This window comes from Corythoichthys intestinalis, chromosome 18, assembly GCF_030265065.1.
Source record: "Corythoichthys intestinalis isolate RoL2023-P3 chromosome 18, ASM3026506v1, whole genome shotgun sequence".
In the NCBI taxonomy this organism is placed as follows: Eukaryota; Metazoa; Chordata; class Actinopteri; order Syngnathiformes; family Syngnathidae; genus Corythoichthys; species Corythoichthys intestinalis.
The window spans coordinates 27,379,053-27,404,137 of NC_080412.1; the positions used below are offsets into that span (position 1 = coordinate 27,379,053).

The 25,085-nt window shown below is 39.4% G+C and overlaps 2 protein-coding genes across 4 annotated transcripts; one reads left to right on the forward strand and one right to left on the reverse strand.

The window, feature by feature from the left end:
- Positions 1-2,488: 2,488 nt before the first annotated feature.
- On the reverse strand, positions 2,489-8,181 carry LOC130906734 (uncharacterized). 2 transcript variants are annotated; one of them, XM_057821317.1, is made up of 3 exons: positions 7,917-8,181; positions 7,017-7,319; positions 2,489-4,216 (listed from the first exon to the last, which is right to left on the reverse strand). In XM_057821317.1, exons 1-3 carry the CDS (start codon positions 8,157-8,159, stop codon positions 3,713-3,715), a joined length of 1,050 nt encoding a protein of 349 aa, XP_057677300.1. In that variant the 5' UTR covers positions 8,160-8,181; the 3' UTR covers positions 2,489-3,712. The 2 variants fall into 2 exon arrangements, with proteins under 2 accessions (XP_057677300.1, XP_057677298.1); XM_057821315.1 differs by having other exon boundaries at positions 7,848-8,181.
- A 1,765-nt stretch (positions 8,182-9,946) lies between these two features.
- On the forward strand, positions 9,947-20,908 carry rabgef1 (RAB guanine nucleotide exchange factor (GEF) 1). Of its 2 annotated transcripts, XM_057821358.1 has the most exons (9): positions 9,947-10,419; positions 10,825-11,004; positions 11,138-11,343; positions 11,401-11,567; positions 13,297-13,378; positions 13,439-13,571; positions 13,633-13,724; positions 13,792-14,048; positions 16,674-20,907. In XM_057821358.1, exons 2-9 carry the CDS (start codon positions 10,826-10,828, stop codon positions 17,058-17,060), a joined length of 1,503 nt encoding a protein of 500 aa, XP_057677341.1. In that variant the 5' UTR covers positions 9,947-10,419; position 10,825; the 3' UTR covers positions 17,061-20,907. The 2 variants fall into 2 exon arrangements, with proteins under 2 accessions (XP_057677341.1, XP_057677342.1); XM_057821359.1 differs by lacking the exons at positions 9,947-10,419; positions 10,825-11,004; positions 11,138-11,343 and having other exon boundaries at positions 11,537-11,559; positions 16,674-20,908.
- Positions 20,909-25,085: the final 4,177 nt, after the last annotated feature.

The following is a 25,085-nucleotide window of genomic DNA, read 5'->3' on the forward strand; positions in this document are numbered from 1 at the left end:
ATTGAAGTGGCTTTCACACTGTGTCAAAACAAGTTAATTTGTGAATGCTTATCTGCGTCTCAGCCCGCATCCCTTACTTCCTGCTACATTGGACTTATAAACTTTCACACACTCACAAAGGACTGATAAACCTCCACGCCCTATGATTCACGCATTCTTGTACTGTGTCCCCACCCCACCACCAGTGGGAGGATGTATGAATATGGCACGTGTCATTTGGTCGTTGCGCCTGCCCACGTCCTTGTAACAGACCTTCGTCCAATCCGATTCTTACCTTAAATGGTGTCAACGTTTTTACTTTTGGTGTCTAGTGTATGTGCTTTTTGATGTCCGGGTTTCTTTCTCAAACCGGTCATTCCGCTTCCATTGAAGGGGAGTGAAAGGTCAGGTCCCCCACCATTGTTTTTTATTTAACACTGATAATTTACAACACACTGATATTACATTTCTCCAATGTAATATGTGATGTTATAATTGTCTCGGTCGGGCTGAACCTGAAATGCACTTCGTTACACTTGTTGGAATGACAAATAAAGCAACTCTAACAACGCAAGCAGCTATCACATACTGTATGAAACACAAATACAGTGGGGCAAATAAGTATTTAGTCAACCACCGATTGTGCAAGTTCTCCTACTTGAAAAAATTAGAGAGGCCTGTAATTGTCAACATGGGTAAACCTCAACCATGAGAGACAGAATGTGGAAAAAAAAACAGAAAATCACATTGTTTGATTTTTAAAGAATTTATTTCCAAATTAGAGTAGAAAATAAGTATTTGGTCACCAACAAAAAAGCAAGATTTCTGGCTCCAAAAGAGGTCTAACTTCCTCTAACTAGGTCTAACGAGGCTCCACTCGTTACCTGTATTAATGGTACCCGTTTTAACTCATTACCGGTATAAAAGACACCTGTCCACAATTTCAGTCAGTCACACTCCAAACTCCACTATGACCAAGACCAAAGAGCTGTCGAAGGACACCAGAGACAAAATTGTAGACCTGCACCAGGCTGGGAAGATTGAATCTGCAATAGGTAAAACGCTTGATAATCTCCCTCGATCTGGGGCTCCATGCAAGATATAACACCATTTACCATCTCACCCAGTGGCGTCAAAATGATAACAAGAACGGTGAGTAAAAATCCCAGAACCACACGGGGGGACCTAGTGAATGACCTACAGAGAGCTGGGACCACAGTAACAAAGGGTACTATCACTAAAACAATGCGCCGCCAGGGACTCAAAACCTGCACTGCCAGACGTGTCTCCCTGCTGAAGCCAGTACACGTCCAGGCCCGTCTGCGGTTCGCTAGAGAGCATTTGGATGATCCAGAAGAGGACTGGGAGTATGTGTTATGGTCAGATGAAACCAAAATATAACTCTTTGGTAGAAACACAGGTTCTCGTGTTTGGAGGAGAAAGAATACTGAATTGCATCTGAAGAACACCATACCTACTTTCTTTACACCAAGCGAAGAGTGAAGAGTTACAGAAAACATTTGGCCTCCGTTATTGCCAAGAAAGGGTACATAAGAAAGTACTGAGATGAACATTTGGTATTGACCAAATACTTATTTTCCACAATGACATGCAAATAAATTCTTTAAAAATCAAACAATGTGATTTTCTGTATTTTTTCCCCACATTCTGTCTCTCATGGTTGAGGTTTACCCATGTTGACAATTACAGGCCTCTCTAATATTTTCAAGTGGGAGAACTTGCACAAGTAGGGGTTGACTAAATACTTATTTGCCCCACTGTAAATGGTGGTTCCTTGCATTGTAACCGATTATATTCTATTCACACTATATACTGTATATTAATAAAGATTAAAGCAACACTAGGTAACTTTTCAACCTTTATAAAAAATTTTCATAAATATTTGTAATCATATGTTGACTGACAACTAGTTGAATTACACCTCTTTTATATCTTGAGGGGTCTGTATTGCTTTCACTGGCACTATTGAACTTTGAGGAGGGTGGCAGGACCCCTCCCACACAAAAAAAACTAAAAATGTGCTGACTGCTTTACAGCAGTGGTCCCCAACCAGTGGGCCGCATTTGCTACCAGGCCGCAGAGAAATCATAAATCATTTGTTAACGATCGCAATCTGGCCTGTGACTGTGGCCTTGATGCATCAATATCTCTATTTACTCTATAGACTAATCTGAGTAAAGTTTTGAGTAAGTCGCCATGTAGACCACACCTACAGCAGCCCAGAGTCTGTCAATGTAAACAGTAACTTTAGCTGCTGTTGGCTGTGTGCTGCAGCGACGTCTTTGGACAGCATTTTATGGGGAAAAGGCCACCTGCTGAGCCAGAAGAGGAGCCTACAGCCAAGTCCATTCTGCAAAGTGTGGGGCTAAAAGCTAGAAAACGAGGCAACAAAAGCGAATGCACTGAAAGCATCATACCTCATGGTGAACCGTATTGCTAAAGCCAAGAAACCTCATTATGTTTGCGACCACAGATATGTGCCGTCAAGTTTTAGGAGAGACCGCTGTTAAAAAAAAAAAAAAAAAAAAAAAAAAAAAAAAAGGTTGATTCAGCACATGGTAAGTGACATTTTCCCTGCACTTAATATTCATTTTCAGCCAAGTCGTGTTATTTTATATTTACTGTCATTTTCTGCCACACATTACCGGTCCGCGAAATAAAAGCCCACATTACACCGGTCCGCGGTGCAAAAAAGGTTGGGGACCACTGTTTTACGGCATACGTCACTTACCTCTTTCCCCATTCATTATAAAGTTGGTAGTCCATGCACATGCTTTTGCGCAAATTCTGCAAAGATGGCGGAGCAACAAGAGCCAAAATGTTTTGTCTGAGAAGGAAAAACAAGGAAGGCTACCACGGACTACACAATAAACATTGGCCTGGCTTTCACTCGCTGGCGTGACGACCCCAACCAACCGAACTCGTCAGCACTGATGAGTTTGGGTGTTACTCACATGTTACTAATCGTCTTATGCTGTTGTTTAGCTATAACTGGATTCATTACCTTATTACTATTCATCCTTCCTTTGATTGATTGAATATTTTATGACACTGCGGGTGTGCGCTGGTCCTCATAGGAAACGCAGCGCTGGTCATCATGGGAAACTCAGTCTTCCTTAAGGCAAAACACTACCGCTTTTGTCCACTGGCATCGCCAAAATCGACCAAAACTGAAAAGTTACTGAGTGTTGCTTGAATTGCGAGACATCTCATATTAACACAAATAGAGGATACAAGATATGATGTAATGATGCCCAAAGGGGAAATTCTGGTGTCAAAGCAGATATAAATATATGAATAGATAGATATAGATAAATAGAATAAGAAATAGATTAAAAATGATAATCATCAAATATGGACATAAATGGGGAATTTAACACACACTGTATTAATACAGTAGCACTGTAAAGTTTTATTCCTAAATGCAAATATTAGGTATACAAAAAAATTGAGTGATTTTTTTGTGTGCCTAAAACTAGTTCTTATACTTACTGTAGCAATTTCTTACTATGTGTTTTAAATCTATTTATTATTTTAATTTTGAAAACTATCTCTTTTTTTTTTCCTTTGGCAACCATTAAGGACTGGTTTTATTGTTGTTGTGTTTTTAATCCTACTTTTCTGAGACTAGAGGCCTCTGACACTATTATCTGGCTATGGCCTATCTTTTAGAAACATTGCAAAGAAATAAAAAAAGAACTGGGGTCTCCTCTCATAGTCGATCTCTACCTGTGTAGTTTGTGTCAAGCTCAAAAGTATTGTCCTGTGTGAGCAGTCGCTGGAAGACTTTTTTGGGGAACAAGAAAAAGCCTCTGCTGTCCTCCAAGTCCTGCGCATTTATAATCCGCGTAACCAGAGCTTGCTGGATAGCCGGAGACTCGCAGGGGTGATGGCGCACGCCGTGGGTCACGTTTCTCCCCGGCTCGATGAACAGAAGCCCCTCTTGCCAAGCAGATTCATCCGTTCCGGAAACATTGCCGTGGGTCGTCTCATTGAACGTGTCTGCTCGGTCCGTGTTCGAGGACATCTGGCCGGATAAGGTCCTGTTGGTTGGACTGCTTGACTGGGATGTGCGATGAGCGGGTGCTGATGGTGCGGTTTCCCGAAGGTTCCTGTGAAGGTAGACAGTGTAACCCTGCACCAGACGGTTGAATGCCGTCTTGTAAGACAAGCGAAGGGACGCCGCCGAACCAAATGGCACAGAATGAAGACGAACCTGGTGAAACAAAAAGGAAAGGTGGAATATCAGCACTACCAGTCATGAGTACCACTGAGGTTAGGGGTTGATTGCTTATTATCATGTGCCTAACCCTTCTCCACTAATTGTCAGCATATTCCATCATACTCAACCTGCTGCCACTCCACCTATCACGAAGCTTGTCTTCCAGTCATTCCTAATCACCAACACCTGCAACCTGTTACCAGCTGTGTATTTAAGACAGTGGTCACCAACCATCAGGAACGGTCCGTGGCGCATTTGCTACTGGGCGGCAGAGAAATAAATGATTTATTAACGACTGCAATCTGGCCTGTGGCTCTTGACACATCAATATAACTGTCTACTCTATAGACAAATCTGATTAAAGATTTGTATAGGTCGCCATCTAGTGGTTGGCCGCAATTACTAGGGTGTTTGCACACCTATAGCAGCCCAGTGCCAGTCAATGTAAACAGTAACTTTAGCTGCTGAAGGCTGCGTGCTGCGGGCGGCGACGTCTTTGGACAGCATTTTTACAGGGAAAAGGCCACCTGCTGAGCCAGAAGAGGAGCCTACAACCAAGTCCATTCTGGATAATATGTGGCTAAAAGCTAGCAAAAGAGGCAACAAAAGCGAATGCACTGAGAGCATCATACGTCATGGTGGACCGTATTGCTAAAGCTAAGAAACCTTTCACGATTGGAGAAGAACTCATTGCGCTTGCGACCACGGATATTTGCTGACGAGTTTTAGGAGAGGCCGTTGTTAAAAAAAAAAAAAAGGTTAATTCAGTTTATGGTGAGTGACATTTTCCATGCACTTAACATTCGTTTTTAGCCTCGACTTGTTATTTTATATTTACCGTCATTTTCTGCCACACATTGCCGGTCCTTGAAAAAAAGGCCCAAATTACACCGGTCCATGGTGCAAAACAGGTTGGGGGCCCACTGCATTTAAGGCACGGCCTAATAGCATTCAGTGGCAGCTCGTCAACGATTCAGCACTCTCCTGCTCATCGACCGTCCTTGAGTGATCACTACTTCTGACCCAGTATGCTTACCCTGTCGTGCCTGACCCGACCACGTCAGACCTCCAGCCTGCTCAGCCTGACCAACTCAACACCATTCCTCCAGTTCCTGTTTTTTTTCATTGCCTGCCTTAATAAAACCCTGTGTTCGCAATACGCAACTGGTTCCCCTGTCTCATACCTGATACGTATACAAACAAAAGAAACAATAAAGTGAGAATAAATAATATAGAAATGCAAAAAATATATATACTACTAATAATGTTCGTAATAATGTTGACCAGCATAAGAATACAAAAAAGATAACTGAAAAAAATTACAATGTTAAAATTAGGAATGTAAAAAAATAACTTCAGTACAGGTAACAAAAAAAAAATCTGAATTGTAATATTATATGTTTAATATGGGTTAAAAATAGCAATTCTAATTCAAATAAGAAACAGCTAAATAAATCATTAGATTAAAAAAAAAAAAAACCACAAATACATTTAATTTATTTACATTTAAAATTTCACTGCAAAAAAGTAATTCATTAAAAAATAAAACCAATTAATTACTATTAAGACTCTCACCCGTACAATAATTGATTTAAAATACAAATAATTAACTGTTTAAAAAAAAACAAAAAAACTTCATTAATAACAAGTTAAAAAATGAGATCAAAATGGAATTATTTACCGTAAAAAGTTTATAACAAATAAGATAGAAAAACATAGACTTCATAATGTATTGACGGGGCGCGAGGCCGATAAATAGGGGGCCTGCATTGTTGGCGAGGCCGTCAAAGCTGACTGAGTGGAATCACAAGAGTTTTTTTCGTTGAAAATTCTTGTTAATAAATGCCTAAATCCCCGAGATCTTTATAGAAATGGACATAAAACAGTCTCGATTCTTGGTTAAAAGCAAAAAAAAAAAAACGAGCAGCAAGCATTCAGTTTATGTAAATATGTGGGAGTACAATGCTAGTCTTTCGTGAATGTAGCTAGCGGCCGCCTGATGTAAACAGTGCTTTTCCCGTGAAAATTCTTGTGAATAAATGCTTAAATCCCCCAAATCTTTATAGATATGGACATAAAACAGTCTCGATTCTTGGTTAAAAGCAAAAAAAAAATGAGCAGCAAGCATTCAGTTTATGTAAATATGTCGGAGTACAATGCTAGTCTTTTGTGAATGTAGCTAGCGGCCGCCTGATGTAAACAGTGCTTTTCCCGTGAAAATTCTTGTGAATAAATGCTTAAATCCCCCAAATCTTTATAGATATGGACGTAAAACAGTCTTGATTCTTGGTTAAAAGCAAAAAAAAAAAAAAAGTGCAGTAAGCATTTACTTTACGTAAGTATTGCGAACTATGATGCCAATGCCGTAGCAGCTAATTTCTCCCATTGATTTTTTTCCACAACGCTTCATAATGCATGCATGGGACGAAAAATATAATAATTACCTTGAATCCTCGAACAAATCACTCCTGAGACAATCCTTCCTGTTTGTATGCGTTACAGCGTTCATACTTTTATCCTAAATCCGGCTTTGAATGCTGCATGTGTCGCTGCAACCGACTGCTAATAATAATTGAAGCGGATTGTGGGATGCCTGGCCCCCTGCTTGAAGGCGTTGCGTAGTGGCTGGCCGAACTGACCCGTCAATACAATTATGAAGTCTATGAGAAAAATAATTAAGTTAAAAATATGCTTTAAGCTATAATGCTACAAGATGTAAGCTATAATGCTATAAACTATTATGCTATAAGCTAAAAATGCAAAAACAAAGCAGAAAATCGAAGAACATTCTGACCTGGTGTATCCTCATATGGAGATGAAGCGCTGCTCCAGTCAACCACTGCTGCATGGATACTGAACTCATCCTCTTCTTATTGGTCATCCTGTGGTAATGGTCCAGCAACTCTAGTTTGAGCCAGTTGTCATAGATCTCAGTGGTCTCGGCCATCGTGTCCGGGTCATTGGCGAGGCCCGGAATCAGACGCAGGTAATTCTGTGCAATCCCACCGATTCTTGACGAAACTGCGATTCCGAAAAGCTTCCTGGATGGATTCATCACAGGTGACTGACCTGCCTGTGCTGAACTGTTTCCTCTAACCTAATGGAAGAATTCAAACAAAAATATTTTCAAATGTCACAGTCAATTGCTGAAATGTAGCTCAGCGGAATTTGGAAAAATTATTTTTCATGTATTTCCGCCACAGATACGGGAACCAACCAGTCCCCATTTATTCACAGAAACAGGTCAGCTGTTTTTTGTTGTTTAAATTGACATCTTTTCATGTATCGTGGCAATATTTATGACACATTATTTTCATTATCGTGCAATTCACGCAGATGTGCATTTTTTTTCATTCTGAACTCTTAAAATTAAAATATAAAGTTATGTTACAGTTGTTACATTGCGAGAAAATATCGTGAAGTCACGAGAAATAAAGTCCCATTGTTAACATTGGCTGCCAATGACGACGATAGGCCTTCTATTCATGTGGACTGGGGGGGTTGACAGCAATCAGCCTATCCCAGTTCAAATGGACTGGATGTCTATTACCGTCGTTGGCAGCCAATTGTTACAATAAAAATAGATTCTAAGAATAAAGTACCTTCCAAGAACATTTTTACAGACCTGTTGGGCAACGTGGTCCAACATCATAGACAAAGCCAGAGCTACGACCCCCACGCCCCCGTGCGTTACCCTTGGGCCACCGAGCTCTCGTTGGAGGCGGACGCCGAATGTCGCCCTCTGCGTCTCGCTCAGGCCTCTCTGCAGAGAAGCGTACTGGTGTTGCAGCGCCGCCGCCGAATCCAGAGACAGGAAGGTGGCGAGGCCCGGGTCTAGCGAGATGTCAGGGATGGCGTTGGCGTCCCGAGCCGCAAGGAAAATGTTTTGGACCGTGGCCTGTGAAGGAAGGCACATACCGTGGCCCAGCATGATCATGGCTGGAGCTCAATATATTTGCAAGAATAACAACTTGTGGTAGTCCACAGTATCTTTGACCTTGTGTTTGTTTACTCATGTTCCCAGTGACGTAAACTTATCCGGTTGGTCGTTGGAACTAGGTATGTGAGTACTTCTGCCTAAACCCTTTTAAAGGGATCCACGGATAGAAGGCTTGTAGTTCTTAAAAGATAAACGTTATTATGAGTCAAAATATTTTGATAATGAAACACCTCTGAGTCTTGATGTTTTCATTTTTATACAATTTGTAAAATTAGTTTAACTAGTAGGTCGGCATTGTTGTTGACGTCGCAGGGCGATGACGTCACATGGTTACGCTGCCGGGCTTCCTGAGTATGACTCTAGCGACATAAACATGTCATCTGTTCAACCCTTTCAATTTGAAATGAGCATGTAAGCACTGTCGATATTTCACAGAATGAGAAGCAAAAGCAAAATGAACAGGAAAGACGGGATGAGACGAGACGAGAGTAGGGACAAAAAAAAAATGATGTTCTGCCAAAATGTTCTTCACCAGCGAAACGTCCTACAAGAGGCGAATTTGACACCCAAAGTACCACCGTGCGCTTTCAGCTTGTTTTGTTTAGCTCTGTGGTTCCCAAACCGGTCCTCAAGGACCCCTGTGGGTCCTGGTTTTTGTTCCTACCCATCGAGCACAGACCGTTTAACCAATGAGGGTTCTGCTAAAACAAGCAGCACCTGACTACAATCAACTGATTACACTTGTAAAACACCAGATTGGTACACATGTGTCGTCCTGTTTTGTTGGAAAGAAATCCAGCACCCACAGCGGCCCGATGTGGAATAGTTTGGGAACCCCTGGTTTAGATGCATAGAGACACAACATATTAAAGATGCCTTAAAAAAATACGTAATATACGTATAAAATACGTAGTAATATCAAATAAGGGTGGTTTCAATATGCTACACGACTAATGGGGTCAACAGATCAAGAATCTGCTTTAAAACTACCACAAGAAAACACAATGCTTAAAAGTATGAGAGGGAAACACATTCAAAAAGTATTTTGAGGCAATGAAAAGGTAATAAAAGACTCAATTAAAACACAAATAGTAAGTACTCACATGTGTTGGACGTCTCGTAGAAAGAATTGCAGTAACCCTATAGTGTTCGTCCAGTGACGATGACAAACTATGTCATCACCCCGAGCGTCCATTGTGGGCATAAAACATGGCGCCCTCCGTAGGCCAAAATGTGAACTAAATATTATATTTTTAAATCAATATTTTTAATATTATTTTTATTCAATATTTTATGCGTTTCTAATAACATATTTTAGTAAAAGAGAACAATTGTGACTTATTAGAGCCTATAAATCTTGTTAAGTCCGGAGTTCCCTTTAAATTTGACATATTACAATTTAAAATATCCATTATTAGCATATGCTGTAAAAACGTTAGCAAAACATAGCGATTGATGATTTTGTCTTATTTGGACTGCAGATAGTTTAGTAATTTAATCAGCTTTGCGTCAATCTCTAAATGTAATCATCGAAGTTCAATAATTACAAAAAAAAAAAAACTCATGTGACAGTCTAACAAATTGCTGTGAGTCAATCCTGCGCTTATTATTAATATTATATATATTTTTTTTACACTTTACGGTAATAGCATTACAATACCACGTCCATTCACAGAACACGAAAGCTTTGCATAAAATAAAAAAAGCGAAAGTCTTTCGACTGTCTCTGTCAATCACGTGACTCTGCGTGACCTCGGATCAATACTGCGCATGCGCAAAGCGGTGCCGCCATCTTGTGTGGAAAAAAACCCTTTGGGAAGAAAACGGGAATATTATATCTTTTCCTGAAACAAAAACCCCCGTTTTATCCAGAACAATGGTATCGATTTTACATGAGTTTTTGGTATTTTAAAAACAACACTTCTTATTTCCTTCATCAAATCACACGTAAAACATATCCAAATGACTCGAAAGTCACTCGGCTATTTCCGCCGCTGTCCGAACGTCCTGGTATTCCGTTGCTTCGTGACGTCACGACTGAATACCTCCTCTTATCTGAAGGCTCACGGACCCAATAAAATAGGTACAATGGGAGATAACCTGCTCAATTCCGGATTAAAAACATTACGCGATTTTATTCCAAGGAGCTTTGTGTAAATTTGCGAGCATTCCTTGAATAAGCTCCTCGCCGTGTCCTGCAAATTTAACTGAAGCTGAGTGAAAAGATCTCCTACATTTGTGCTTGAGAACATAACAGGTGAGAATTTGTCGGCATACAGTTGTAGTAAAAAAGGCGTTGAAGTGCAGGGGCTGCAGTTCTAGTAATATTCGACTCTTCTATAGGCTTAGCTGCAGCAAGTGCTAACGTTAGCAACATGTTACTAAACGTGTCATTGCAACCGAAAATGTGTGTACAGCCTAGGTGTTAAATATGGATAGCGGTCAGTATGTCACAGCACATCATAGCACTGCTCAGGTGGGAAAAAAAAACATGAAAAGTGGGGCCTCTTGTGGTTGACAGCAGCATATGGAGGACCTCTGAGAAAAATATCTATATAGCGGTTTAGCTTTGTTGCTGTAGGTTTTGACTGTAAACCTGCTGACATGACCTTGCACGTAGGAAAGGAGAGCTGCAGTTACTGATGTACTATGTTTTTGACAGTATGAGTCAGAAGACGGAGCGTCGAGGCATTCACGTGGACCAGTCGGAGCTGCTGTGCAAAAAGGGATGCGGTTACTACGGCAACGGTGCCTGGCAAGGCCTGTGCTCCAAATGTTGGCGTGAGGAGTACCAACGGGTGCGCCAGAAGCAGATCCAGGATGACTGGGCCTTGGCTGAAAAGTAAGACTGCTATTTCCTTAAATAAGGCCCATTTAGGTAACATTGATGTACCTCCAATCCATTTGGTGGCACTATTAAAAAAATCCGATATGTCATTCTGACTGGAGAACGTTCTGCTCGGTTATTTTCCGAGGTTGCAGCGAGAGGAGGAGGCGGCCGCGTACGCCAGCAGCCACGGCGCGCCTGTCACGGCCCAGTCCACGCCTCCTTCGCACCCGTCCCAGTCCTCGCTGGGACCCTTTTCCAAGTTTGAGGAGAAGAAAACCAACGAGAAGACCCGCAAAGTCACCACCGTCAAGAAGTTTTTCAGCCCCTCGTCACGCAGCGCTTCCAAGAAAGGTACGGTCGGAACCAGGAGGAGACTCAGACAATAGCTGATCGCATCCTCCTCATTAGACTCTCCGGAGGTGAAGACCACCAGCCCGTCCACGAGTCGCCATGCCAGCTTCGACTCTGACCAGGTGTCGAAGGACTTCATGGAGTTCTTGAAGAACCTGCAACGACCTGGACGGGAAATCCACAAGCAGTGTCGCAGCTTTTTGATCAACGTGTCCAGTAAGAAGGTGACTGCTTGAGAAAAAGTCCATTAACCCATACAGTGGTATGAAAAAGTATCTGAAACTTTTGGAATTTCTCACATTTCTGCATAAAATCACCATCAAATGTTATCTGATCTTTGTCAAAATCACACAGATGAAAATACAGTGTCTGCTTTAACTAAAACCACCCAAACATTGATAGGTTTCCATATTTTAATGAGGATATTATGCAAACAATGACAAAATGGAGAAAATATTTTGCGACATCCCCCCTTTGGCAGCAAAAACTTCAACCAGATGCTTCCTGTAGCTGCAGATCAGTCTGGCACATCAGGACTAATCTTGGCCCAGTTTTCTCTACAAAACTGCTGTAGTTCAGTCAGATTCCTGGGATGTCTGGCATGAATCACTGTCTTCAGGTCATGCCACAGCATCTCAATGGGGTTCAAGTCTGGAATTTGACTTGGCCATGCCAGAACGTGTATTTTTTTCTTCTGAAAAAATTCTGTAGTTGATATACTTCTGTGTTTTGGATCATTGTTTTGTTGCAGCATCCATCCTCTTTTTAGCTTAGACTGTCTGACAGAGGTTTTCCTGCAAAACATCCTGATAAACGTTTGAATTCATTCTTCCATTAATGATTTTTGTCCGGGCCCTGAAGTAGCAAAACAGTCCCAAATCATGATGCTTCCTCTACCATGTTGGTGAGCTGTTCCATTTTTCCTCCACACATGGCGTTGTATGTTATTCCCAAACAATTCAACTTTGGTTTCATCAGTCCACAAAATATTTTGCCAAAACGTCTGTGGAGTGTCCAAGTGCCTTTTTGCGAACGTTAAACAAGCAACAATGTTTTTTTTTTAGACAGCAGTGGCTTCCTCCATGGAGTCCTCCCATGAACACCATTCTGGGCTATAGTTTTACATATAGCTGATATGTGCACAGAGATATTGGACTGTGCCAGTGATTTCTGTAAGTCTTAAGCAGACACTGTAGGGGTTTTTTTTACCTCTGAGTAGTCTGCACTGAAGTCTTGGCGTCATCTTTGGTGGACGGCCACTCCTTGGGAGAGAAGCAACAGTGCTAAACTCTCTCCATTTGTGGAAAACTTCTGTGACTGTCGATTGATAAACATCCAGACTTTTAGAGATGGTTTTGTATCCTTTTCCAGCTTTATATAATTCAGCAATCCTTGACCGCACATCTTCAGACAGCTGTTTTGACCGAGCCATGATGCACATCAAACAATGACATCAAGACATTTCTTACCAGGTGTGTGTTTTATAGTGGGCAGGGCAGCTTTAAACCACTCATCAGTGATTGGGCACACACCTGACTTTAAATGTTTAGAAAAAATTGTTTTCAATTGCCCTTCTGTCATTATTTTCATGCTATCCTCATTAAAATATGAAAACCTATAAATGTTTGGGTGGTTTTAGTTACAGCAGACACTGTATTTTCCTCTATGTGATTTTGACAAAGATCAGATAACATTTGATGGTGATTTCACGAAGAAATGTGAGAAATTCCAAAAGATTCAGATACTTTTTCATACCACTGTAGTTATCAATGTCGTCACAAATATGCAGTGTTGCGGTATTAGAGAAAATGGTAGCCCCCGAAGATGAATGTAAATTTAAGAATTTAGAGTTTCATTGATATTCCATGTACGCAATATCAAAAAGAATGCCGTGTTTGGACCTTTTGCTTTCAATAAACATGTTGCACAAATAGGTCGTTTTTTTTTTTTCAGGACCTGAGTGCTGAAGAAGTTTCGGAGTGTGTTCAGGACTTCTACCAGAACCTGGCCGACCGCTTGATGAGTCACTTTAAAGGTGGGCAGAGAAAACATCTCCTCATCTGGGATAAACGTGACTGACATGGGGTTCTTTCAGGTTCCTCCGAGGCTGTGGAGCAGGTGATGGACCAGGTGGAGAAGTACATCATGACCCGTTTGTACAAAAGCGTCTTCTGCCCGGAAACCACCGACGACGAGAAGAAAGACTTAGCCATGCAGAACAGGATAAGGTGGGCTTCTCGCCTCATCTCGTATTCCGGCTTCGGTTGTTTGTTAGACATTGTGTCGCAGAGCTCTCCACTGGGTCAACATCCACATGCTTTGCGCGCCCATGGACGAAGAGGTTCCGGAAGCCTCAGAGAACGTGGTCAAGGCCATCACCGGTAACTTCTCCTTTTGCTTTCGTCAAGATACCTTATCCGTGGTTACTGAAATAAAGTTTCAATGCAGACATCATCGAGATGGACTCCAAGAAGGTACCACGGGACAAGCTGGCATGTGTGACGCGCTGCAGCAAGCACATCTTCGCCGCCATCGCCGGCACCAAAAGCGAGCCGGCATCGGCCGACGACTTCCTGCCGGCGCTCATCTACGTGGTCCTGAAGGCCAACCCGCCCCGACTGCAGTCCAACATCCAGTACATCACGCGCTTCTGCAATCCCAGCAGGCTGATGACCGGCGAGGACGGATACTACTTCACTAACCTGGTCTGCTATCCTTCCATTCTGACACAATTTTGATATGTTAGCAAAAGACGAAAAAATGGTGTTTGATCCTGACGTGACTTGAACCTTCTGGTCTGGAGTCAGACACGCTACCGTTGCGCCACAGAATCCGTTGCTTGGCGACAAACTCGAGCTCATGTGGCGGTCGTGTGAGGCAATGTCGTGAAGGGCAAGCAATGGAAAAACAAGCTGCAATTAACTTATTTACACATCATGCAAAGATGGTGGACAGACTGCAATATACTTCACAAAATGGGGAACATGATGTACAGTAATATACAGTAAGTACGGCCATCCCCTTCAAGAACGCTTAATTGGTTGTTACCTGTACCAACATGGTGGAATACACATTCCACAAGTTGTATAAACATTATTTATTAAATAAATTTTAAAAAATCAAACGTACCAAAAAATGATCAAATAGGATGGACATTTTCTTAAATCAAGGCTTAAAATTCCTTAAACATGATGGGAAAAAAATCCCCAAATTGATGGAAATGTTATTTTTTTAAATACATAAAAATAGTTGACATAAAAAATAAAAGTAAAAATCCAGTAAATGATAAACATATTGTAAAAAAAAAAAAAAAAAAAAAATTCACAAAGATGAAGAACAAAAAAAAAAATCATCAAAATGACGGACAATTTGTAAAAAAAAAAAAAAAAAAAAAAGAAAATCCAAAATCAAGATTCACAAAAAGAAAACATAATATGAATATTTTGTAATAGTTCTTCTGACTGAATCCACAAATACATTTGTTTTCGACATTCTGTAACAACAAAATTCTCCAAAAACACACAAAATGATAAAAACTTAAAATGTAAAAAATAAAAATGGCAAAAATGTAGTGAATATAGAAGCACAGAGCTGCCAGTGTTATACATTTCTACCAGGGCTTTCTCATTTTAAAGTCGTGACACCTCGTTTCAACCTATTGACAACTTGCTTCAACCTATTGCTAATTTCGTTTTAACGTATTGTTAACCTCATTTTTACGTATTAACATCGCGTTTTAAAGTATTGTCGACCTCGTTTCAACGTAGTGGCAAACGACTAGTTAGTGAAGAAGCTAAATGCTAAAAACATGAGCTTTTCCCATAGTTCCTTAGGGTTTGGAAATTCACAGTTGTACTCAACAGGTGTAGGAAAAATGCTGCGTTCGAGGAAGGTAGGAAGTCGGACTTATCCCACTATCCCACAACAAAGATTTTGGCCAAGACATTTTGACCACCAGCAAACCTGTCTCCTCGTCAGCGATCAAATAGTGGAAGAAAAATGACGGCTGAGATAAATAGCACACACTGTAAACTGCCTTCTTAAGTTACATCCTTGCTGAAAGTTAATATAAAAAAATACCAATAATTTCTTTAAGCTAATTCACTGTGTGAGAAAAAAATACATGGCGTCTCAAACTAACTTAATTTAACTTCATTATTGTGTCATGAATACTTTGTCTTAAGCGTCGTTTTGTCGAGTGACATCAGATTGAAGCAAGTCGTAAAGTGGGGGTACTTTTTTTCCCCGAATTTGCGACTAGTATCTCCCAGTTCGAGTGGCGTTCCAATGATATTTGGACGTTAAAAAAACTCCGATTTGCAACCTTCCTCGAATGCAGCATGCTTATGACAACGTGATAGAGAGGCTGAGTACAACTGCGCATGCATGCCCAAACTCTGAGGAACTATGGGAAAAGGTAATGTTCTTAGCATTTAGCCTTCACCATTAACTGCGCACCTGACTTTAAGCCGCCACCCACAAAATTTGACACGAAAACAACATTTGTTCATAGATAAGCTGCACCGGAGTATCAGCCGCAACTGTCCTCACTGTATTATGGGTTATATACACCAAAATACATTAACCGGTTACACTTTATTTGATAGCGGCATCATAAGACTGTCATAAGATCAAATGAATCACCATGAAGCTTTGAACCAATTGGTTGTAAAGCTTCATTGCTTCATAAGTTTAATTCAGCCATCACTGCTCCCTTGGGGGAGACAGTCAACCTCTGCTGCCACCTGCTTTCAACACTTGTCGTCCAACATGCCTCCTTGCGTGCATTGCGGCGCACAAATGTAAAAAAAAATCAAAATTCATGTTCTTGGCTAATTATTTTTTCAGTTACTGTTCTATTTGCTAGCTAGTCATGGTATTTGGTAGCACTTTCTTTTATAGTGGCGCCGTAAGACTGTCATAAGACTGTCATACTATTAACCCAAATAAATCAACAAATAAGCCGCACGATTCTAAATGGGGGGAAAAAAGTAGCGGCTTATAGTCCGAAAATTACGGCAGTCGTTGAAACGAGTTTGCCAATATGTTGAAACAATTTTGGCACTACGTTAAAATGAGATGTTAATACGTTAAAACGAGTTGTCAATACGTTGAAATGAGTTGTCAATACGTTAAAATGAGAAAACCATGGTAGAAATGTTACTAACACTGGCTGCTTTGCGGTTCCGGAACAACACCTGATGTAAAAAAAAAAAACAACTAAAAATCCCCAAATATGGTCAACATTTGACCTGAAGCAAGCCGCGTCGTCATCAGCGCCACCTGTCTGTAGTTTACTGTAAATGTCAATTTTGTATTTTTTTGTCTAGTGCTGTGCGGCGGCCTTCATTGAGAAACTGGACGCTCAATCTCTCAACCTGACCCAGGAGGAGTTCGAGTCCTACATGTCGGGCCAGGCTTCTCCTCACTCCGAGCAGAACCGCCCCGTAGCCCCCCTGGACTCAGACCCCGTGGCGCCCGAAGGCGCTCTAGCCCACCTTCGGCGTAACTTGGACCTCCTGTCGGAGTTGGGCGCCCGTCAGGAGGCACTGATGGAGGCAGCCCGCGTGTTTCACGCCGAGCTGCTGGCCTGGCCCGACAGCGTGGGGCAAGAGGTGCGGGACACACTGGAGAAACACCCGCTCAAAGTTAGCCGACCCGCCGCCACTGCCAATCCGCTCCCCGAGCTGCCGGCGCCACAGGTGTTTGCTGGGTAACAAAGTCCAAACGTGAAAATCCTACTTTGCAAAATTCCACACGTTATCATCAACCGTTTTGGATTTTATGATGACTTCCACTCCATGTTTTGTAGCCTCACTCTAAATCAGGGGTGTCCAGACTTTTTTATTCGAGGGCCGATTTGAGGAAAATCAAATGATTTCATTGCAGCCAGCCCCACAGTTAAATTGGATTGGACGTCTATCGCCGTCAATGGCAGTGAAACATGATCACTTAATGCTAGCCTCCTCAGTTGAAATGGATTTAAACTGTTAAGGGTTACAATCAACAAAATAATCCAGAAGTAGAAGGATATTGTATATTTACACTACCAAAAAAGCAATGCAGAACAAAGAGAAAATGTCAAACTTTTGCAAAACAGTCAAGAAAACGTGGATAGCTCACATTAGATTAACTTTTATGTACATTTATGTAAAACAAAATACTAAATTCTACAGTTTCCTACAGTGATTTCCACATACTGTATCAGGTTTTGAGTCCTGAACTTCAAGTAACGACCATCATCTAGTGTTATAGCTCAGAAGTGCAATATAATGTACTGTATTTTCTGCACTACAAGGCGTATCTGAGTATTAGGCGCATCGTCAATGAATGGCCCATTTTAAAACTTTAAAACTACAGTGGTACCTCTACATATGAATTAATTCATTCCAGGACCGTGTTTGTAAGTCGAAATGGTCGTATGTCGAGCAGGATTTTCCCAAAAGAATACATTATAATTCCATTAATTCGTTCCACAGCCCGAAAACCTACACTAAATCCCTAATAAATAATGCTAGTACCATTACAAATTGCATTTACACATAGAAAAACAAATAAATTATAAATAAAAATCGGAATAATAATATAATCATAATTCCTGTTATAATGTAACGAATCGGGTTCTAATGTGGGAGATGTGTTTTGCGTGCTGTATCTGAACGCACCACGTGGCTGACGTGACAGTGAGATAGGTGCGATAGAGATTTTACTTTCTCTTTTAATGTCCTGTTGTTGTCTGCGTGAACTGCGGTGGACAGTAGGCGTGTTGCGTTGCACAAGTTCTGAAATAAATGATTAAAAACCTCACGAAGCTGGTGATTTCTTTGGCGATGATACGATAAGACTAATCATCACCTTAACTTAAAAAGACAGGCGAACGGAGGTCGGAAGAGGACCGTCGAGATTGTAGACATTCTACGGCCGTATTGCCGAGCCAGTTCACGGACACGCACACTACGCTTATATTTTTCCATCATTTCCATGTTCATTTCAATAGTAAGCATCACCTTTTTTCACCACCAGCACTAACCTTTTTGGAACCCAGGTTGATTTCTCCCACAAGAAAATCCGCCGAGCATCCGTCTTGCGGGAAAGCAAAGAAACTGCGTCATATTTCGAGCATGTCGTCGGATTTAGAAATGTAGAAACCAAATGGCGAGTCAAAGTTTACGTCGGATGTCGAAAAGATCGTGTGTCGAAGTGACCGCATGTTGAGGTACCACTGTATATGTATATATATATATATATATATATATATATATATATATATATATATATATATATATATATATATATATATATATATATATATGTATATTAGGGCTGTCAAACGATTAAAATTTTTAACCCAGTTAATCACAGCTTAAAAATTAATTAATCGCAATTAATTGTAATTAATCGCAATTCAAACCATCTCTAAAATATGCCATATTTTTCTGTAAACTATTGTTGGAATGGAAAGATAAGACACACATCACTAAAATATGGCATATTTTTCTGTAAACTATTGTTGGAATGGAAAGATAAGACACAAGACAGTTATATACATACAACATACTGTACATAAGTACTGTATTTGTTTATTATAACAATAAATCCACAAATGGCATTATTAACATTCTTTCTGTTAAAGTGATCCACGGATAGTAAGACTTGTAGTTCTTAAAAGATAAATGTTATAGTTACAAGTTATCGTAATTTTATATTAAAACCCCTCTTCATGTTTTCATTTTAATAAAATTTGTAAAATTTTCAATCAAAAGTAGAGTTAATATAATAAGAATAAAAATAACAACAATAAGAATAGAGTGACCAAAGTCTGAGTAAGTTTTATGTGTATTTTGCATAGCTATTTTGATTAGGAATGCCGGTTCACTTTGCATTGTTGTTTAACTGTGAGAATAGGGCCTCATTACTACAGACTGAAGTGCTTTTCTTTTTGTGAACATTTTTTTTTTTTTTTTTTTTTTTTTGAGAGATAGGAATATTATTTTTGTTGTGCTTTCACTAAATGATACTTTGTTTGTTGTGAAGGAGTTGCCAATGCTTATGCCAATGAACGGTGCGGTCGAAAGAACGCCTGTGTCCACTCACCTTTATAACATACACAGTATATCTATGTACATATCTTACCCAAAATACAACAAGAGACACATAATTGCCACTAAAAGAAAGAATACTTACAGAAATACTGTATGTGTGGAGCACAAATAGCACAGTGCAACAGCATAAACATCTCACGACTACTAATTCTCCCACGTTTAGAAGGAATAACATTAGTATGGAACGGCGCTGCCTCCAAGCGGCCGGTGGCATTCTCTTCACTCTTAATGTCCATAAACGGCGTCATTGTAATCTGTTTGAGGCAATGCGTGAGCGGGTCATTCAGTGCATGCGTTAATTGTGTCAAATATTTTAATGTGATTAATTTAAAAAATTAATTAACGCTCGTTAACGTGATAATTTTGACAGCCCATATATATATATATAGTGCACCAATATAAGGCGCAGTAGTAGTCGTCGTAGTAATACTAGTGGTTGTGGTAGCATTAGAAATTCACTAGATATAGCTGTGCTTAAGGAAATGTTATGCCATGATTAACCAATATTGAACATATATAAGGCGCCTTGGATTATAAGGCGCACATTTGGCTTTTGAGAAAATTGAAGGCTCTTAGGTGTAGTGCACAAAATACAGTAGGCTGAATTTAAGCTTCTTGTGCAGGCCATAGTCATTATTTCCATCTTTTTGGACGAGCCAATAAAATCTGGGTTATTGTCATATTATAGTTTGGACACCCCTGCTCTGACCTGTACAAACTTGAACACGGGGGCACTCATTTAACTCATTGGCTACCATTCACAGCACAAGACATTTCATCGATTTTGACTGGTAACTAAGGCAGCAAGCCAATCCTCCCAGTTTTATTGAAGTGGGTGTTTATTGTTGCCAATGGTAGGCAATCAGGTAAATACTGTGGTATAAGATACAAATAAATCAACTTAAGAGTGTTATTGGGATCTATAAACAAAGTGTATTTCTGGTTTTATTCATTTTAATGTTTTTATTTTTTCATAAAAAACAATTATCAATAATAATAATAATAATAAAAATCGCATAGTTATAATTGAGAACTGCTTTCCACATATGTGGACATGACATGGTCATGTGAACCCCACCCCCAATCATACCAAATGCAGAGGTGTGTAGAGTAGCCAAAAATGTGACACAAGTAAGAGTAGGGATAATTCAAAATAATACTACTCAAGTAAAAGTAGTCATCCAAAAATGTACTTAAGTACAAGTAAAAAAGTATTTGGTGAAAAGAATACTCAAGTAACAAGGAACATTATGAGTAACGGCTTATATTTTTGTTTGATTTTTTTTTAAACAATGGTATTTTTCTCTGAGCACAGTTATCTGACGGTTATGTACTGTTGTTATAATGATACTGTACAATAACCGATTACATAAAATTAAGCAATTAACATTAGTGGAGAAAATAGTTCCTGTTTGAATATTGAAGTATTCCTTCATAATGACTATTTTGAAATTAAAAGGATCATATCTCTGGGTTTCCGTGGTCAATCGGTGCCAAGTAAAAACTGGGAGAAAGAATAAAATCCGCGCTTTCGAGTCATGTTGAGGGCAGCGCTCTATATCAAATACTTCAGTTTTTACGGTGCTTTAAAAACACATGATTGAACATGCTGGCGTGAAGATAGAACGGCAAACTTCCGTCTGATTGGTATAAGGGAGTCATGTGATTATTGTTGCGATGTCTAATTGGTGAAATTGGTATAGCTACCCCGGTAGTCCACCAGGGACTTCTCTACTCTTGGCATCGCCGGCAAAAAAATAATAAATCTAATATGTACAGTAGAAGAAAGAGGTAAAATGTAACAACTCTTGTGCAGCCCAAAGTAGCAGATTAAGAGTAGTGTTTTTTCTTCACAAATCTACTGAAGTAAAAGTAAATGTATATGGCGTAAAACACTCAGGTGACTTGAAGTTCCGCTATGAGACCCCCAATTTGGCCAATTTTTAAAAATTGTCTGAAATGCATGTGTGATACATCATTGGAAAGCTTAACATCTCAATTTTCTGGCAGAAGAAAAATTTTCAACAGTGGGGCATTTAAAAAAAAAAAAAATTTTTTTTGAAACAGCAAAACCCTATCTGGAGGTGAGAGCACGCTAGAGCAGAATTAAAGACGCCATGACTTTAACGAGATATTATCGCGTACTTACCTTGTTTCGATCCAGAAACTCCATGTAGCATGCATCATGTGAATGACCACAGCTGGATTTTTGGGGGGGATTTTATGGGTGAAACATGGTAATATAATAAGGGTCGCGATGCAGAAAAAACGCAGACATCAAGGAGTGGTCGAGATGTTATTTTTCATATATTTACCCTTTTAAATGTTGTTTTTCAATTTTTCTTTGCTTGGACCCATTATTTTAATCATCTAACATATCGGAGAAAACGCGATAGTAACAAAAAATATACAATGAAGTGATAGTTATCAGGTAGATATCCGTGACTTTTTTACAGACACCATTTTTTTCATTGTGATGTAATTTGTTTGAAAGTTTAAAATATGCGAGTGAATAATTTTTTAAAGTCGTTTTTTCGTTTTTAAACGAAATATTAGAATTCAATTAATGATTCTAAGCTAAAAATTACAGACATTTTGAATAATAAATATCATAAATTTCCTACGTTTTATGGCTGGGTTAAAACAAACGCGGTTGCGCGACGTCTGTCAACGGGGGTTTTGAGGGTCAAGCGGACAAATTAAAAATAATTCGGCGGCTTAATGTGCCATGAATTCGCTATGGCAGTATATAGACATATGGTTCTTTCTAACACAACTGTTTTTTTTTTGGGATTAAAATACAGTAGTTTATTTTAAAGAGTGTTGCAAGAGCGGAAACTGCTTTTTCAGTCTTGCCTGTGTTTTCCGCTATATCTAAAGCACATGTAAGGCGTTACTACCCACCTCTGTGTAGGATACAATATTAACATTTGGTCAGAGGTGGGTAATAACACGTTACATGTACTCCGTTACATTTACTTGAGTAACATTTTGAGAAAATGTACTTCTAAGAGTAGTTTTACTAAGCTATACTTTTTACTTTTATTTGAGTAGATTTGTGAAGAAAAAACCCTACTCCTACTTCGTGACTTCGTGCTACACAAGAGTTGTTACATTTTCTCATCTTTATTCCACATATTTGATTTAGAGTATTTTTTTTTTCTTTGCCAGTGATGGCAAGAGTAGCTCTACCAATTTCACCAATGGGATGTCGCAACAATGATCACATGAGTCTTGCTTTCTATGTACAATCAAGTTGTGTCTTTAAAGCACAGTGAAAAATGAAGTATTTGAAATGCCGTCAACATGACTCGAAAACACAGATTTTAATCTCTCTCCCAGTTTTTATTTGGCACCGATTGACAACGTAAAATTGGAGATATGATCCTTTTAATTTCATGAGAGTAATTATGAAGGAACTATTTACTATTCAAACCAGGAACTATTTTCTCCACCAGAGGGCACTCATGTGCTTTGGACGAATAGGGCTTCATTTATGTACTGTATTTTTTTCCCTCTCGTCAGAATTTAAATTTGTGTATTTTTTATTTTTTATTTGGCTTGATGTGATTATGTAATGGGTTATTGTATAGTATCATTATAACAATTGTTCATATAGATAACTTCTCAGAAAAAAATATGTTTAAAAAAAAAAAAAAATCAAACAAAAATGTAAGCCGTTACTCACATTGTTACTCATTGATAGAGTATTCTTTTCACCAAATACTTTTTTACTTGTACTTGAGTACATTTTTTGGATGACTACTTTTACTTGAGTAATAATATTTTGAAGGATCGCTACTCTTACTTGAGTCTCATTTTTGGCTACTCTACCCACCTCTGATCCTACATGACAAATCTTTATGAGGTTAATTTTGTTTTATAATTACCAAGAAAAGATAAATTGCCTTATAAAGGGTTAATGCTGCTATATTTTGGGGGGGACATTTTTTTTTTGGCTTTATTAAGCTTTGAGTGGTGTTTTTGATCAATTCCGTAAGAGTTGACCGCAAAAATAACATTTCACACGCGACAATATTTCAACTTCGTGTTTAACGTGCTCTGTGTATTTAAATTCACATCAACTCATTGGCTGCCGTTGATGATTGCTCTCTGTCAAGGGCGTAGGTTATGTCTCAACATTGGTAGGGATGATATGGCATGACCTGCATGTACACTTATTGCTGGGGACGGGACATTCTTAATGATCAATGCAAAATGAATCTGTATTGACTTATACTAACTTTTATGTGTATTGGTTCAGCCTACACCGTTCAATTCAAACCTTTGCCTTCAAAAATTACTCAAGAAACAATTTGAAAACTTCCAGGAAAAATGTCCGCATTTTATGAGCAAATTTAAATTCCATTATTTGAACATAAATTGTATTAACATACACGATAAATAAAAACTTGTTAATCATCTCTTAACTATCCAGGACTGCAAAAAAATAGACATTTGTCTTAAGACCACTCAACATTGTCTAAATAAAGAAATTAAATATAACTGAAAAAACGTCTTTGTCAGGGAAAAACCCAAAAAATAAAAACAGAGCCATCCTTCAGGTAAAACACTACTGTTTTCGTCCACAAACACAGCCAAACTCAACAAAAAAAAATTAAACTCCTGCAGGTTGCTTTAAGACCTCATAAATAAAAATAAAAAGTAAAATTGGGGAGATAGGGGTAAAACCCAGTTCACTACATTTCACACAGTTTAATTAACGTCAACAATAGAAAACTCGTAAAGGAGGCGACTTCTCTCTAAGCAGCTACCGACTGGAGTTTTGCAGGTTAGCAAGTTCACACAGTTTAATATTATGCTAAATCTAATCTGATGCAGGTCGGACTTTCAGTAGCAAAATTAGTGGTGTGTTCCCCACTTCCACAACATTGACATATTTTTACATTTCTTACAGCGGCTGCTGCTGTCAACAAAAAAATGCATCTAATATACCGTAATTTTCGCACTATAAGGTGCACCTGACTATAAGCTGCCACCCACCAAATGTGACATGAAAACAGCATTTGTTCATCGATAAGCCGCACTGGACTATAAGCCGCAGCTGTCCTCACTGTATTATGGGATGTTTACACCAAAAGATATTAACCGGTAACACATCAATAAACAGCGGCATCATACGACGGTCAGAAGACCAAATGAACCACCATGAAGCTTTTAACCAATTGGCTGCAAAGCTTCATTGCTTCAAGCAGCTTCACTTCGCCATCACTGCTCCCTTTGGGGAGACAGTCAACCTCTTCTGCCACCTGCTGTCAACACTTTTGTTGTCCAACATGCCTCCTAGCATGCATTGCAGCACAATAGATGTAAAAAGCAACCACAATTTAAATATATATATCAAAATTCATGTTCTGTGATAATTATTTATTCAGTTACGTTTCCAGTTGTTTCATTTAATTACTAGTTATGGTTAGGGTTGTTCCGATCATGTTTTTTTGCTCCCGATCCGATCCCGATCGTTTTAGTTTGAGTATCTGCCGATCCCGATATTTCCAGATCCGATTGCTTTTTTTTGCTTCCGATTCAATTCCAATCATTCCCGATAATTTTCCGCCATCATATGCATTTTGGCAATGCATTAAGAAATAAATGAATAAAACTCGGACGAATATATAC

Excerpts from the sequence above, each read along its gene's own strand:
- rabgef1 (XM_057821358.1), top strand. The coding sequence starts at position 10,826 with ATGAGTCAGAAGACGGAGCGTCGAGGCATTCACGTGGACCAGTCGGAG. Across the intron at positions 11,568-13,296 it reads TCAACGTGTCCAGTAAGAAG|GACCTGAGTGCTGAAGAAGT; the intron begins GTGACTGCTTGA and ends TTTTTTTTTCAG. Across the intron at positions 14,049-16,673 it reads GATACTACTTCACTAACCTG|TGCTGTGCGGCGGCCTTCAT; the intron begins GTCTGCTATCCT and ends TTTTTTGTCTAG.
- LOC130906734 (XM_057821315.1), bottom strand. The coding sequence starts at position 8,159 with ATGATCATGCTGGGCCACGGTATGTGCCTTCCTTCACAGGCCACGGTC. Across the intron at positions 7,320-7,847 it reads TGGACCACGTTGCCCAACAG|GTTAGAGGAAACAGTTCAGC; the intron begins GTCTGTAAAAAT and ends TTCTTCCATTAG. Across the intron at positions 4,217-7,016 it reads TCCATATGAGGATACACCAG|GTTCGTCTTCATTCTGTGCC; the intron begins GTCAGAATGTTC and ends TTGTTTCACCAG.